The sequence below is a fragment of the Hippopotamus amphibius genome, chromosome 7, assembly GCF_030028045.1.
Source record: "Hippopotamus amphibius kiboko isolate mHipAmp2 chromosome 7, mHipAmp2.hap2, whole genome shotgun sequence".
Classification (NCBI taxonomy): domain Eukaryota; kingdom Metazoa; phylum Chordata; class Mammalia; order Artiodactyla; family Hippopotamidae; genus Hippopotamus; species Hippopotamus amphibius.
In genome coordinates, this window is record NC_080192.1 from 86,557,218 (window position 1) to 86,571,890 (window position 14,673).

The 14,673-nt window shown below is 40.3% G+C and overlaps 1 protein-coding gene across 2 annotated transcripts; it reads left to right on the forward strand.

The window, feature by feature from the left end:
• Positions 1-6,487: 6,487 nt before the first annotated feature.
• On the forward strand, positions 6,488-13,261 carry TPRKB (TP53RK binding protein). 2 transcript variants are annotated; one of them, XM_057743557.1, is made up of 5 exons: positions 6,488-6,679; positions 8,743-8,902; positions 9,808-9,930; positions 11,264-11,440; positions 12,679-13,261. In XM_057743557.1, the coding sequence occupies exons 2-5, from the start codon at positions 8,762-8,764 to the stop codon at positions 12,763-12,765; spliced, it is 528 nt and encodes a 175-aa protein (XP_057599540.1). In that variant the 5' UTR covers positions 6,488-6,679; positions 8,743-8,761; the 3' UTR covers positions 12,766-13,261. The 2 variants fall into 2 exon arrangements, with proteins under 2 accessions (XP_057599540.1, XP_057599541.1); XM_057743558.1 differs by lacking the exon at positions 6,488-6,679 and adding an exon at positions 6,696-7,370.
• Positions 13,262-14,673: the final 1,412 nt, after the last annotated feature.

A 14,673-nucleotide genomic window follows, 5' to 3' on the forward strand; every position in this document is an offset into this window, starting at 1 on the left:
TCCACTTGCTTCTCACAGTGGAATGGTGCCTTGACCTTGACTTTTTCTGAGTTGTCTCTTCTGCTGGTTTACTGCTGGAACACACAGCTGGATCACTTGGGAAGTGTTACTTATTTTTAGTTGCACAGGAAGGCAGAAGCCTTTGTTCAAGAAAAGGGTCTGTCATGACATCGTAACCCTTGTTAGATTTTTAATGAATACTTGGGCAAATTGGTTTCATTTTTTTTTAAGCCTCTGAATTTGAAGTGTATCACAGAAAGTCTGATGCTGCATGTGATAATTGTTTTCTATGTTCTGTTTTATAAACAAACATCATGTGGAACCTGACCCTAAGGAGGTGCTGTAACTCAGCTGCTTCCTCGTCTGTGTCTGATGAGCTCAGTCAAGTTGCTACCCTTCATCTAAGTGGTGGCTCAGAAAGTGTTCTTTCTGCCTGCCACATTTAACAGAGATACAGGAGTTCTTCTTGCTAAAAGCCTGCTCTTGTGGAATTGTTCCCTTGCATACATCATGAATCTTCCTTGGAAAGAAGTTGGAGGAAGACAACTGGTGAGGCAGAAAAAGAACAACCAGGGACAGGCATGGGAGTGTAGCTAGTCTAATGGTTTTAAGGAGTTCCTTGGCAAGCAGTTTCTGAGGAGGACATTGCCAGCACAGTGTGGTCATATAAGCACTGCCACCTTTGAAAACCTTTGATCCTATTGTCCTGTCTGTCCCCATCTCATTTCAGTTACCAACACAGCTTGTTGAAAACCAGTCTCTTTTTGCTATTTCATGTCTCATTTATTCAACACACTGTGTTTCTGGCTTCTGGTCACATTGCACCATTGAGAGTCCTCTAACTAACGAGACCAGCAACTCCTTTTTTTAAAGGTCTTTAGTGGTCTATTTAAACTTTTAAATTGTTTATTTTTGTTAAAAAAAAAAAAACGTGTAAGTATTGAATTGGCCAAAAAGTTCATTTGGGTTTTTCCACAAGATGGTACGGAAAACCTGAATGAACTTTTTGGCCAACTCAGTAGTTTAAAATTCAAATAGTTCTACTGAGATTTCCATGAAAAAGAGTAGTCTTCCCATCAGCACCCTTGCCCTTTCCCCTGATTGTCACTCCCCAAGGGCACTTTAAGTACCTTTGCATTATTTTCTACCCAATGGCATCCACTTTAAGTTTTTTAGCATTAGTTTCTAATATTTGCCTCCAAATATAAATACTAGGCTTATATTACCACTTCTTGATTTTTCAGTTTCTAACACTATCTGTTGACTTCCTACTGTGGAAAATGAGAGTTTAGCTCTTTTGCATCATCTGTCATGTCTCTTTCACATACACACTTCTGTTCCCCTCATCTTTTCAGTATAGTTATTTCCCAACTTTTGTTTAAATCAATATTCTAAGCTTATGTTATTTGCTAGGTAAGTATCATTCACCTCTGAACCATGGTGTACCATGAGTGTGTTTCCATTCTTACACCATTTTGTCCCCTTCATTTTTGTTTGTGTCTTTTCCTATGAACCTATCACTAATGCATCCCCCAAATCTCTAACACGACTGTAACATTTCTCTTAATGTAGGTAGGGTAAACACATCAGGTTCTTTTTTGTTTGAAATCTTCCCTGGATTGACTGGACTTGTTCTTGACTTGTTCTAGGTTGAGCACTGTTCTTAGTTTGCCAGGGCTGCCATAAAGTACCACAGGCTGGGTGGCTTAAACAACAGATGTTTATTTCCTCACAGTACTGGAGGCCAGAAGTCCAAGATCAAGGTGTTGGCAGGGCTGGTTTCTTCTGAGGCCTCTCTCCTTGGCTTGTAAATGGCCATCTTTTCCCTTGGTCTTCACGTGGTCTTCCCTCTGTGTCTATGTCCAGATTTCCTTTTCTTATAAGGATACCAGTCATAGTGGATTAAATGACCTCATTTAACTTAACTCTTTAAAGACCCCATCACCAAGTATAGTCACATTCTGAAGTGCAGGTGGTTAGGACAACTTCAACATATGACTTTTGCAGGGGCAAAACTCAACCCATGACAGGCACATTGGTGGTTCTCTACTCCTGGGGCATAGATACCTCTTGCCCTGGGGTTTCTCTACCTTTACCCTGGTCCTTTCTTATGCACCTCTTCTCTTTCCTGGATCCACAGCTGCCGCTTTCAGGGTTTACTTCCCTCTATGGTGGAGCATATCCTTCCATGGTTTCCCAAGGATTAATGGGATGAAAATTTTTTGAGGCTTTTGCATGTCTGAAATGGGCTTATTTTATTCTTCCACTGCGTTGATAATTTGATAAATTATACAATTGTCGGGAGGCACTTTAAAATGCATTTTTCATTTTTCTCCTTAGTTCATTGTTGCTGTTTGAAACCCTGTGCTATTCTGATACCAGAACTTTTATCTGTGACCTGTAATTTGTCCTTCTGCAAGCTTTAGGATCTTTATCTCAGGTGTCCTGAAATTCCATGATATGACTTAGTGTGGGTATTTTTAAAATTCCTAATGCTAGATTCCAAATGAGGCCTTCCAGTCTGGCAGGCTGTGTGCATCAGTGCTGGGAAATTTTCTTTCCACTTTATCTTCTCTGTTTGCTTTTTGGGGAACTTCTATTAGTTGATTATTGGATTTTCTGAAATGTACCTTTAAGTGAATTATATTTTTTCTTTTATTTTCCACTTTTAATCTTTTCCCTTTCTTTTTCTAAAATCACAAGAATTTTCTCAGCTTTATTTCCACCCTTCTGTTGATTGTTTAGGTTTTCTGCTACCTAGTATATACATATTTTTTTCTGCTATATGTTTTTAATTTCCAAGAGCTAGCTTTGCTTTTCTGAATGGCTTTTTCCCCAGGCACGTCATTCTTTTATTTATTTATTTATTTTATACATTTATTTATTTATTGGCTGTGTTGGGTCTTTGTTGCTGCACACAGGCTTTCTCTAGTTGTGGCAAGCGGGGGCTACTCTTCACTGTGGTGCACGGGCTTCCTCGTTGTGGAGCACGGGCTCTAGGGGCGCGGGCTTCCGTAGTTGGGGCACACGGGCTTAGTTGCTCCGAGGTATGTGGGATCTTCCTGGAGCAGGGATCGAACTCGTGTCCCCTGCATTGGGAGGCGGATTCTTAAACCATTGCACCACGTAGGAAGCCCCTCTTTTATTTTTTTAAATGAATGCAGTATCTTTTCTCTCTCTAAAGTTATCAATTTTTAAGGTTATCTGTTCCGTGTCAGCTGTTTTTGTGTTTTCCTGTGTGTTGATGCCTTTCTCTCCTGTTAGATGTGATCTTGAAATATCTGGTGATCTTTGCCTGTCATTTAATACTTAAGATGGAGGCTTCAGAGCTGATGGAAGCCCTGGTCGTGTATGGTAGACTTGTGATAAGGTGATCAGTCACCTTGCTTTTTTTGTTTAGCTTCCCCTTGCAGCACACAATTAGGTTTTAATTTTCTCCATTCTGACAGTTAATGTCTTTGAAATTTTTATTGCTCTGTCTCTCTCTCATCTACCATTCATCATCCCTCCCATTCTCTTGTGAGTTTTTAATCTTTAGGAGTCCTACCTTCTTGGTAGGGTTTGGGTAGGGAGTAGGGATATAGGCACAAGTTCAATCTAGCCAGTGTAATGAGACTTTGCCAAGTAAATTGGTTTGGGGTTTAACCTCAGTCTGGTGAGCTTGATTTTTTATGCATTGTTTCCCAGGAGTGCAGGTCATTCAGTGCCGTAAGTCATGATTTGGACCCACAAAATTAACTACAAACACTCCTGCTGTGGAGGTAGGCCCTATCTAGATCCTGTCTGATCCACCTTTCTAATGTAATTCTAACAGCTGCCTCAGAATTATGTCCTAAAACAAGCTCGTTAATGTTATTCCCCTCTTGGAAATCTTGAATGGCCTTCAGAATCTACTTCCAGCTCTTCATCAGGGCCCTGTGTGACCTGACTCCCAGCTAACTTTTCAAAGTCTCTATTGTGTTCCACTCCATCCTTAAGTGTCCCTGCCGTTTCTTGAGCACATCGTTATACACGTTTACACCACGGTGTCTTTGTCCTTCAGGTTGTTCCCTTGGCTGTAACGGCTCTCCTACAGCCTCCACAAGCAAATCATTCTTGAAGCGCCATCTCCTCAGTAAAGCCTTCTCTCCCAACGTATCCCCACCGCGCCCCCCCCCCCCCCCCCCGAATTACTCCTTTTCCTACAAGGTACCTTGTATCACTATTTAGCATTTATTTCATTTATATCTCCTGTTATGTGAAATACAGGTTCTTAAGAATGGTCTCAGATTCCCTCAACCTCCTCCTCTTTCCTGAAGGTGTCATCTGCCACCTGGACCACACTCCTGTTTTGCCTTTGCCAGCAAATTTAGCACTCCCTAAGCTGACTAGAGCCCAAGTTAAACTACGGGCCTCCATGGCCCTTACAGCCCCCATACCAAGCCCTCTCTATTCTCAGCTATCCCTCCACTTTAGCGTTGGAGGAAATGCTACGTATCAGATCACAAACTCTGGCTTTCTGAACTGCCAGGGAAGAGTGAGACGATGAACAGAAGTGTAGAGGAGTTGGCTTCCGTGGAAGGAGCCTTGACTAATGAAATGCAGAAGACATGAGGGAGCCTGACAGACAAATCCCCCTTCTTTCTCCCTTCTGTGGATTACTCTCAGGAATGGTTCTTCCTTCCAAGCCTTCCAGAGAAAGTCCAGCCTGCTGAGTGAACACACATACCAAACAACCTGTGTGTGTTTTTGCTTCACTGTGAAGCCTGTTCCTCACCCTCACCACTCTGTTCTTACCCCAAATAAAATACCACCATTTTTCTCCTTGTCTTAGGCTCTGCTTTCTAGAGGACCTCAGCAAGACAAATGTAACACATTTAAAATTCATAAATCTATCATTTGTTAATAAATCTGGCAGTCATAGTGGTTAATTTTTCAACCACACATATGAGAGCAAGAAGTACCAGAGCTCTTTCACTGACTTGACATTGAGGTCCTACAAATATGTATACCTTTCAGGGATACAGAGACGTCAAGGTAGTAGTTTATTAAGTGCAGGTTTCACTTGGGGAGTTATTTTCACATGACATGGGAATGGTTCCAGTTGCTCACATTCTTACCAACACTTACATTATCAGTTTTTTTTTGTTTATTTTAGCTGTTCGAATACAGATGTAGTATCGGGCATTGGGTTGTTTCCAGTTTGGGGCTGTTAAAAGTAAAGTTGCTATGAACATTCATATTCAAGCCTTTGCGTGGACATGTTTTCACTTTTCCTGGGCAAATACAAGGAGTGAAACTGCTGGGTACGGTAAAAATAAACTTAATTTTTTAAGAAACTGCCAAACTTTTCCAAAGTAGTTATACTACTTTATACTCAGACTAGCAATATGTTAGTTCTGCATGTTTGACAACACTTGATATTTAAAATTTTTAAGGTCTTTTTAATTTTACTTATCTTACAGGTACATAGTAGTATCTCATGTTTTTAATTTGTATTTCCGTGATGATTAATGATGTTGAGCATCTTTTCATGTTTTTATTGGCCTTTTCATATCTCTTTTGTGAAGTGTGTTCAAATATGTCACCTATTCTTAATTAGGTTGTCTCTTATTTTTGACTTGGAGTTCTTTACATAATCTGGATACCAGTCTTTTGTCATTTTATTTATATATATATAAATATATATAAAGCATTTAAATATATATAAATATATATATTCCCACTGTGCTCAAGCCATAGCTCTTTCTTAAACAGGCTAAGGCCATATCTGTCTAAGCCTTTGAACGCCCTTTGTTGCCTGGAATGCTGCTCTTCATATACACACAGAACTTGCTTCCATACCTCCTCCAGTCACTGTTCAAATGGCCCTTTTTGGTGAGATCTTTCTTAACCATCCTATTTAAAATAGTAATACCCACGGCCTAACATTACCCCCCTTTCTCTAGTTTTTTTCTCCATAGCCTATATCCACCCTATTTGTTATTTAGCCTGTCTTTTTGTTTGAAGAAAAGTACTGACCGACATGAGCCCAAGCATAAAAAACATGGGAAATAATCCTGTACAGCCTGTTTAGCGGATTCCCTCCTCTTTTGGAGGCTGATACACTTAGGGATGACAAGTCACATCTGTGAGCCTGCTGGATGAAGAGGCTGACTCCACTGACATACTGTCACCTCTCTGAAGTACCCGAGGCAGGTCGTCGACCGCGTTCGGTTCTAGGAGATCCTAAGTGACCGCACCTAGAACAAGCAAACTGAGTCCCGCCTGCCTCGAAAAAGACCTGCTGAATCTCGAGCAGCGGAGGCATATGTAGCGGAGGCATATGTAGAGCTCATCGGAGTCAATACTTTTCTTCGAACGGGAAGAAACCGAGGACGTCTCATCCGAGGGCACGCGGCTTTAAAGAGCGGGCGGAGACCCACACCCAGCGCTCCGCCTCCGGCCGCAGGGCCCCGCCTCCTCCCTCGCCGGAAGTGGCGGACGGAGCCCCTGCTCTCCTTCGCGTCCGCTGACGGGACTCACGCCGGAGAAGAAGGTTAGGCAGAGGGGTGGCCGAGGGCCTTGCAGAGGCTGGGACACGGAAAGCCGCGGCGGGGTCGGGACGGCAGGGAAGGGGCGCCGCGGCATCCGATCTTCCGGAAGTTGAGGGCTTTGTTTCCGTGGGGAAGATCTTACGAAACGGACAGGGGACGCGACGGTGAGTCATCCCCGTGCAGGAGCGGGAGACGCAGCCCCGGCACCCATGACCGTGACTCTCCAGGCGCTGCCTGTGATTCTCGGCGCCCTCGTTTATCGAGCGCCTCCCGAGGCCCGGCCCTGGCCTGCAGCCCGGCAGTGATAGGCTCAGTCTCTCCCTGATGTATCAGCTGACGATACATCATCCTTATAGCCCGCGACTCCTCAAAGTTGTGACAGAGGAGCTCGTAGAATAGGGAGATAGTCCTGGGGTTCTGGCCGCGCTGGTAAATGGACTCTTACCGGCTGGTTGAAGGGAGGGAGGATTGAATCAGGGGAACTGCCTGTCCGAGAGGGCGCGCCGGGGCGGGAGCGTGGTCGGGGAGACGTGCGCTGGGAAGCCGAAGAGGGAGGAAGGGCCCAGATCACAGAGTTTGGAACGCCGTGACGTAAAGGGCCTTTTTCATAAGAGCAGCAGGGGAAAAAAAAGCAGAAGGATAGGATTTGGTTTATATTTTGAAAAGATCACTTTGACTCCCAGGTGGAGGTTGGATGATAGGAGGGCAGGAATTGTGTGGCGACCACTTCTAGGTCACACCTGTAGATGAGAGATGGTGGCCTACGGTGGTGGGTATGGGAGAGAATTGGACTCGTCAAAATGATATTTAAAAATTGACAAGACTTTTGGATTAGATACAGGGTTTGAGTGAGAGGTAAGTATCCAACGGTGATTCGAAGTTTCTGACCTAAGTGAGTGAATTATATAAAATAAAACAAACCATTTTGACGTTTGCTAGAGGGCCTTTTTCCCCTAGTGTAAAAACAAAAAACACAAAAATTTTTTTCCTCCCTGGTTATATGTACTCATTATATTTTGTGTGTTCACTGTAGAAAATTCAGAACATATAAACAAATATTTTTTATACAAAACAGCAAAAGTTACTTCTGCTACCCAGGATGGCCATATTTTGGTGTGCTTCCGTTAGGCTTTGGCTTTCTGAATGCATCTTTTTGTATAATTGGGTATTCATTCTACGTATATGTATTTTTTTTCCATTTGACGTTTTCATGATAATAAAGGTTGAACTGCTGTGGGCCAGGACATTATTCACAAATTTTATTTTTTCCAGATTGCAACAGAAAAGATCAAATGTAATTTCAGGAAGTCTAAGATAACTTTTTGTTGTATTTTTCTTTCAATATTTTTTCTTTTTGTGTAGCTTTTTAAAAACCCACAATTTATGCCATATTTTATGTTTCGTTTTCCAGTCAGATGTTGAGTACTTAATGTTACATATTACTATATTTACACATCCTTAACTACTCTTCAAGACTACAGTTTTTAGTGGTTGTTTAGTGAAAACCAATCCGCTGTTACTAGTTAGGTAGGTTTTCAACATTTTACTCTTAGGACATCTTATTACATAAATCTTCAGATTGCCGGTTTATTCTTTGAGAAAAATGCTAGAAATGGAACCTCCTAGATAAAAGTATAAAATGACCCTATCAAGTTGCCTTACCCAAATATCTCATTGAAACTTTTAATTGAAATTGTTTTAAAGATTAGATTTTTGAAATGCTTAGTTTTTCCATTCAAAGATAAAAGCCCATGTGTGAAATTAATTTGTCATACTTTCTTCTCTAAGATTATTCTCCTTTAAATTTTTGTCCAGGTTCTGCTAAAATATGAATAAAATGGTGAGATCAGAAAGCTAAAAAAGACTTAGAGTGAGGTGTCCTTAATGCTATAAATAAACTGGTCTAAAAAATTTTTAGTTTTCTGTTCCTAGCTGTCTATTGGGAAGCTGCCCCTCATTCATGCATCAGAGTCTGCCTTATCTGCACAACCAGGGGACCAGGTGTCAACCTTGATCCTTTCCTAGGAATGGTAAAGGAAGCTAGAAACAGCTCAGCCAGGTTAGGAAGACAGTCTCTCATGAGGATGCCAAATGTTTTGGGGTGGATTTTTCTAGTTTAACAGTTCTACATCTTATTAAAGTGACTTTATTTAATTGTTAGTAAGGATACTTGTTTGTTAGTGACTTAACAGTTGTTAATTTTTGATCTCTTGGTCTTCTGTGGTAGAATCCTGCTTATCGATGAAATGCAGTTAACACATCAGCTGGACCTATTTCCCGAATACAGGGTGACCCTTCTGTTATTTAAAGATGTAAAAAATGCTGGAGACTTGAGAAAAAAGGCCATGGAAGGTGCCATTGATGGCTCGCTAATAAACCCTACAGTGGTAAGTGCTCGTGGGAATGAGTGAGCTGTTATTAGGGGAGTTTAAGAATATGATCATTTTTCTTGACATTATATGTTAGCCTAAAATTATCTTTGGGTAAAAAGTTCTTGTCCAAGCTGTAGAGTGGAATCAGATTTGGCTAGCCTTGAATTTAACAGTGAATAGAAGCCGAACTGCTATGACCTGCCTTTGGAGATGTGAAAGGTGGTCTAGCTCTGATGTGATGGCAGATGCCTGGATCTCCATCTTCTCTTCTGAACTAGGAAATCTCTGTACAGGAGGCATGGCATAGTGGTAGAATCACCAGGACTTAAATCCCAGATATGCCATTTATTATGACTTCGAGCAAGTGGTAGCCAACCTTTACATAGTGCTTATTTGATTCCTGGCATTGTTCTAAGTTCTTTACATATACCTCTAACTCACTTAATCTTTACAACAACTCTGTGAAGTAAGTACAATGATTATCTGTTTCTAACAGATAAAACACTAAGGAATTTGCCCAGGTTCCCTTAGTGGTAAGTGACAGAACTGGAATTCCAGCCCATTGTTTCCTTTGGTTTCCTCATCTATTGCACGTGAATAATAATACAGATATCATAGTGTAGTTTTGAGAAGTATAGAAAATGAAGGTAAAATGTTGAGAATATGGCCTTTCCCATAATAGCCTTGACAAAGTGTTGTTTTAAAACTTTTTACTATTTATCTAAGTTGCTCACAGCTGTAAAATTCTGTGATTTTCTGAACAACCCAGGCCCTTGAGATTTTGAAAATTTTGAAAATGTCATCCACAGGAATTGTGATGAAGTAAAACACCCTGACACTGGAGTTACCATGATATAGGGCGTACATCTTCAGAGCACTCTGGATTCTCTGTGTGTAATTCTTTTTCTTCTCTTTGGTAGATTGTTGATCCATTTCAGATACTTGTGGCAGCAAATAAAGCAGTTCACCTCTACAAACTGGGAAAAATGAAGACAAGAACTCTATCTACTGAAATTATTTTCAACCTTTCCCCAAATAACAATGTAATTAATATGGCATTTATTTACTTTATATCTGTTGACCTTGTGGTGGCCTGTATATTACTCAGTGTTGGCTTGGAGCCCGTTGCTAGTAACAAACCACAACGATAGTGAAGAGACAGTGCTGGCCAGAGAGCCGAGGTTCTGTATCGCCTCTTACTAGACAGATAAGCGCTGTAGTTACTTCACATGTGAGTCAAGTTTAGCTAAATTAAGTGAGGATAGTTTTATTTGGCCTTCCTGACCATATAGGGTCAGGAAGATCACTCTAAATGATGTTTAAATCTAATGATAAAAATTAGGCATGGATATTTGTGTGTGATGCACATCTTTCATCCTCCCTATAAACTCTTTAAGGATAGAACCCATGTCTTTTCCATACACCTGAAGCCTGCCTGGTACCTAGAACAGCCCTTAACACATGCTCACACACCCAGTGCATGGGAACAGTTTGTGGTTTGAGATACTGATAATAATCAAATTATTGAGTTAAAACATTCCACCTGGGATACATTAAAAAAAACCAAAACTGTAATTTTGCTGACGAAGTTTTAGTATTACTACTACTAATAGCACAGTCAAGTGCTGACATCAAGAGAAAAGTTAGGAAAGCTATGGCATAGTTTAAAATAGAGATGTTTGAAACGTTTATAAAATGTGTGGTAATAGAATTTCCCGGTACCTGGGGGAAAATTACTGGGTAAATATTGTTTTTTTGAGATCACTGAAATAACTCAAGACTGTACAATTCATAAACATCTGTTAAGCTTGTCCCTGTTCCAGTTCTAGGGGCAGAAGAAACAAATATGTTCCTGAGGAGGCAGATGAACAAGACAAAGTCCAAATGCCCTAAGATAATTGATAAATGGGAATAATACAGATCTGTGGGAACAAAGAAGCAATTCATTCTGTAAGGAGGAAAGTGCAAGGGGAATGACATTTGAACTGGAAATGAAATGAAAGATAAGGTTACTCCAGGCAGAGGACAAAGTGTGACCACAGGCAAAAAAGTATGAAATGATGGGAGCCCCAAACAGTCCCGATGGGCTGGAGGACAGGAGTGCGTGGCTGGAGGGTCACTTAGGCCCAGGGGCGGGGGTATTTGTGTGCCATGCCAAGTCCGGGCTTGATTCCATGGGAGTGAGGTGCAGCTTTGAGCAGGGAGTAAGTATTCTAGAGGCAGTGCTGGTAGACATTAGGAAGGGATTGTTGAAAAACTGTAGGCAGAAAGAACCATTAGGATATGAAAGATAAGAATCTGACCAGGAAAAAGCACAAATGGGAAGAGATTTCAAATGTTGAAACTACTGGTTTTACTGTCTTTTTTCCCCCTTAGATTTCAGAGGCCTTGAAAAAATTTGGTATCTCGGCTCATGACACTTCAATTCTGATTGCTTATATTGAAGAGGGAGAAAAACAAATAAATCAAGAATACCTAATATCTCAGGTAGAAGGTCATCAAGTTTCTCTGAAAAATCTCCCTGAAATAACAAATATTACAGAAGTCAAAAAGGTTTGTAAATTGGTATTTTTAGAAAGAGCATGATCGATGTGGAATAATACTGTTTGCTTATTGATCACCAATGTGTCTATTTTTTTTAACTTTTAAGAAAGGTTAATGTAATTAAAAGTTACTTGAAAAATAATTTTAAATGCAAATAACTAGAAATGCAGGTTTATGTAAGATGTAATTAAGAACTTAGTTGATAAAGGCATTCTTTTAAAAAGAATAGATAACTTTATTCATTTATTTAATAAATTTATTTTATTGGCTGTTAGGTCTTTTTTTTTTTTTTTTTTTTTGCTGTGCATGGGCTTTCTTTAGTTGCGGTGAGTGGGGGCTACTCTTCGTTGTGGTGCACGGGCTCCTCATGGCTGTGGCTTCTCTTGTTGCAGAGCACGGGCTCTAGGTGTGTGGGCTTCAGTAGTTGCAGTACATGGGCTTAATAGTTGTGGCACACAGGCGCTAAAGCACAGGCTCAATAGTTGTGGCGCACGGGCTTAGTTGCTCCGTGGCATGTGGGATCTTCCTGGAGCAGAGATCGAAGCCGTGTCCCCTGCATTGGCAGGCAGATTCTTAACCACTGCGCCACCTAGGAAGCCCCAAGAATAGATAACTTTAAATATCAAGCTTACATAGTACATTTGAAATGTAAAATATAGTATGAAATTAACGTCTAGATGTATGATTTTAAAATTCGTACAAATGTGTTTCTATGTTTAGAGTTATCACCATAACTGCAGTTGAAACTTTTGACATAAGTGATGAATTGCCATCTACTTTGCATACATTTATTTTTTTAAATATCTCTTTGTTTATTTTTTTGGCTGTGTTGGGTCTTTGTTGCTGTGCGTGGGCTTTCTCTAGTTGCTGTGATTGGGGCTACTCTTCATTGCGGTGCATGGGCTCCTCATTGTGGCTTCTGTTGTTGTGGAGCATGGGCTCTAGGCGCATGGGCTTCAGTAGTTGCGGCGTACAGGCTCAGTAGTTGTGGTGCACGGGCAAAGTTTCTCCAAGGCATGTGGGATCTTCCCGGACCAGGGATGGAATCTGTGTCCCCTGCATTGGCAGGCGGGTTCTTAACCACTGTGCCACCAGGGAAGTCCTACTTTGCATACTTTAATCACATGGTGATTTCACACCGTTATCCCAATAATTGAGTAACAAGTTCACATATACATGTTTGTGTAATGAAAATTAATAGTGCATGAATATATCAGCATGTCATAATCTGTCTTTTATTTTTACAGATATATAAACTATCTTCACAAGAAGAAAGTATTGGGACATTATTGGATGGTATCATTTGTAGAATGTCAACAAAAGATGTTTTGTGAAATGACAGAAATATTAAGAATTTTCAGCAATTATAAAAAACATTCATTATTTTTCCCGGATTATAAAATGTATTATGTTTGTGATATAAATTTTAAAACACAGAATAGTAACAAAGGAAAAAAAAAAAAAAAACACTCCTGGTCCGGTCTCTTAATATTTTAAAAGATAACCATGATTGCTATATTTGTTAGTGTCTGCTAATCTATTTCTGTTCAAATATATTTTATTTTTATATAATCGGAATAATTCTAAATATTTATTGGATGTCTACAGTGTACTAGGTTCTTGTCTTAATGAGTCATATTCCTGCACTTACTTCTGGCTACTGCAGCATTCCTAGCCTCCTGGTTCCAAGTTTTTACATGCAAGAATTCATTTAATTATCATAGCATCATATGAAGTAGATACTGTTATTACTCCCATTTTACACAAAGGCAACTAAAAGTTTGTAGAAATAATAAATAACTTGCCCAAGGTCATACATCATGTTTTATAAATCGTTTGGGATTTTTTTTTCTATTTTGTCTTAAAATGTGGTTGTGTCAGTCAAGATAGAATAGGTTAGGAGTCAGCAAACTTTTCTGTAAATGACCGGATAGTAAATATTTTCGGTTCTACAGGCCATGCAGTGTCTGTCACACCTACTCAGCTCTTGCTGTTGTAGGGCAGCAGCAGCCACAGATGGCATATAAATGATGCACATGGCTGTATTCCAGTAAAACTTCATTTACAGAAATAAGTGATGGGCAGGATTTGACGTGAGGGCAGTAATTCTGGACTCCTAGGTAAGGTTAGGCTGTAATTTAGGGTTCCTAAAGCTCATTGGTTTCATATGACAAAAGTTTGTGTCTTGCTTACTCTACATAGCCAGTGTGAATCAGTAGCAAGACTCTGCCATGACTCAGGAACCCAGTAGGCGGAAGGCTTTATGTCAGTATGCGGTCTGTGGGTCACTGCACAGCTGGAAGGCATGCTGTGAATTACGTGCTGACTCTTACAGCTCCCGTGTGGAAGTGACAGATACTGCTTATCTCATGTTTCACTGTCCAGTCATATGGCCATACTAGCATCAAAAGGGGTGGGGGAGTGCGATCCTGCGCCGTGATAGAGAATGGGGAGGTAGAAATCTTTAGGGGACAAACAGATGTTTTCATTGTGGTCATAAATAATAAGGTACCAAAGCACATCACTAGCATTTCTTGCATGTGCTGTGCTAAGCACTTTATGTGCACTGCCTCATATAGTCCTCTTTACAAACCCAAGAGATTCTACCACAGCAGGGAAGCAAATTTAGTCTCTGAGGTCTATTTCAAAAAATTTCAGACCTACAGAACAATTGAAAATAGTACAGTGAACATCCATTTGACTTTCACGTGATTTCACTCTTTGTTAACATTTTGCTGCATTTGCTTGCTTTTCTGCAATATTTGAAAGCAAATTGCAGACCTCATGGCACTTCACCCTACATTGTGTTCAGTTGTCATGTGTCTTCATCTCCTTTAATCTGGAACAATCTTGTTTTTTTAAGATTTTTTTTTTTTTTTTTTTGATGTGGACCATTTTCAAAGTCTATTGACTTTGTTACAATATTGCTTCTGTTTTATGTTTTGGTGTTTCAGCCACAAGGCATGTGGGATCTTAGCTCCCTGACCAGGGATTGAAGCCGCACTCCTTTCATTGAAAGGTGAAGTGTTAACCACTGGAGTGCCAGGGAAGTTCCATAGACCAATCTTTTTTTTTTTTTTTAAAGTGATGTTGACACTTTTGAAGAGTACCCTAGATGTCTTTCAGAATTTCAGAATGAATTTGTTCATGATTCAAGTCAGTTTAAATATTTTTGGGAATGATAGTAGATAGATTTTGTGTCTTTCCAATTGTATGTCGTCGGGAGGCACGTTATGTCAGTT

Coding starts and splice junctions, on each gene's coding strand:
- TPRKB (XM_057743557.1), top strand. CDS start 8,762: ATGCAGTTAACACATCAGCTGGACCTATTTCCCGAATACAGGGTGACC. Junction 9,931..11,263: donor ACCTTTCCCCAAATAACAAT/GTAATTAATATG, acceptor TTTCCCCCTTAG/ATTTCAGAGGCCTTGAAAAA. Junction 11,441..12,678: donor ATATTACAGAAGTCAAAAAG/GTTTGTAAATTG, acceptor TTATTTTTACAG/ATATATAAACTATCTTCACA.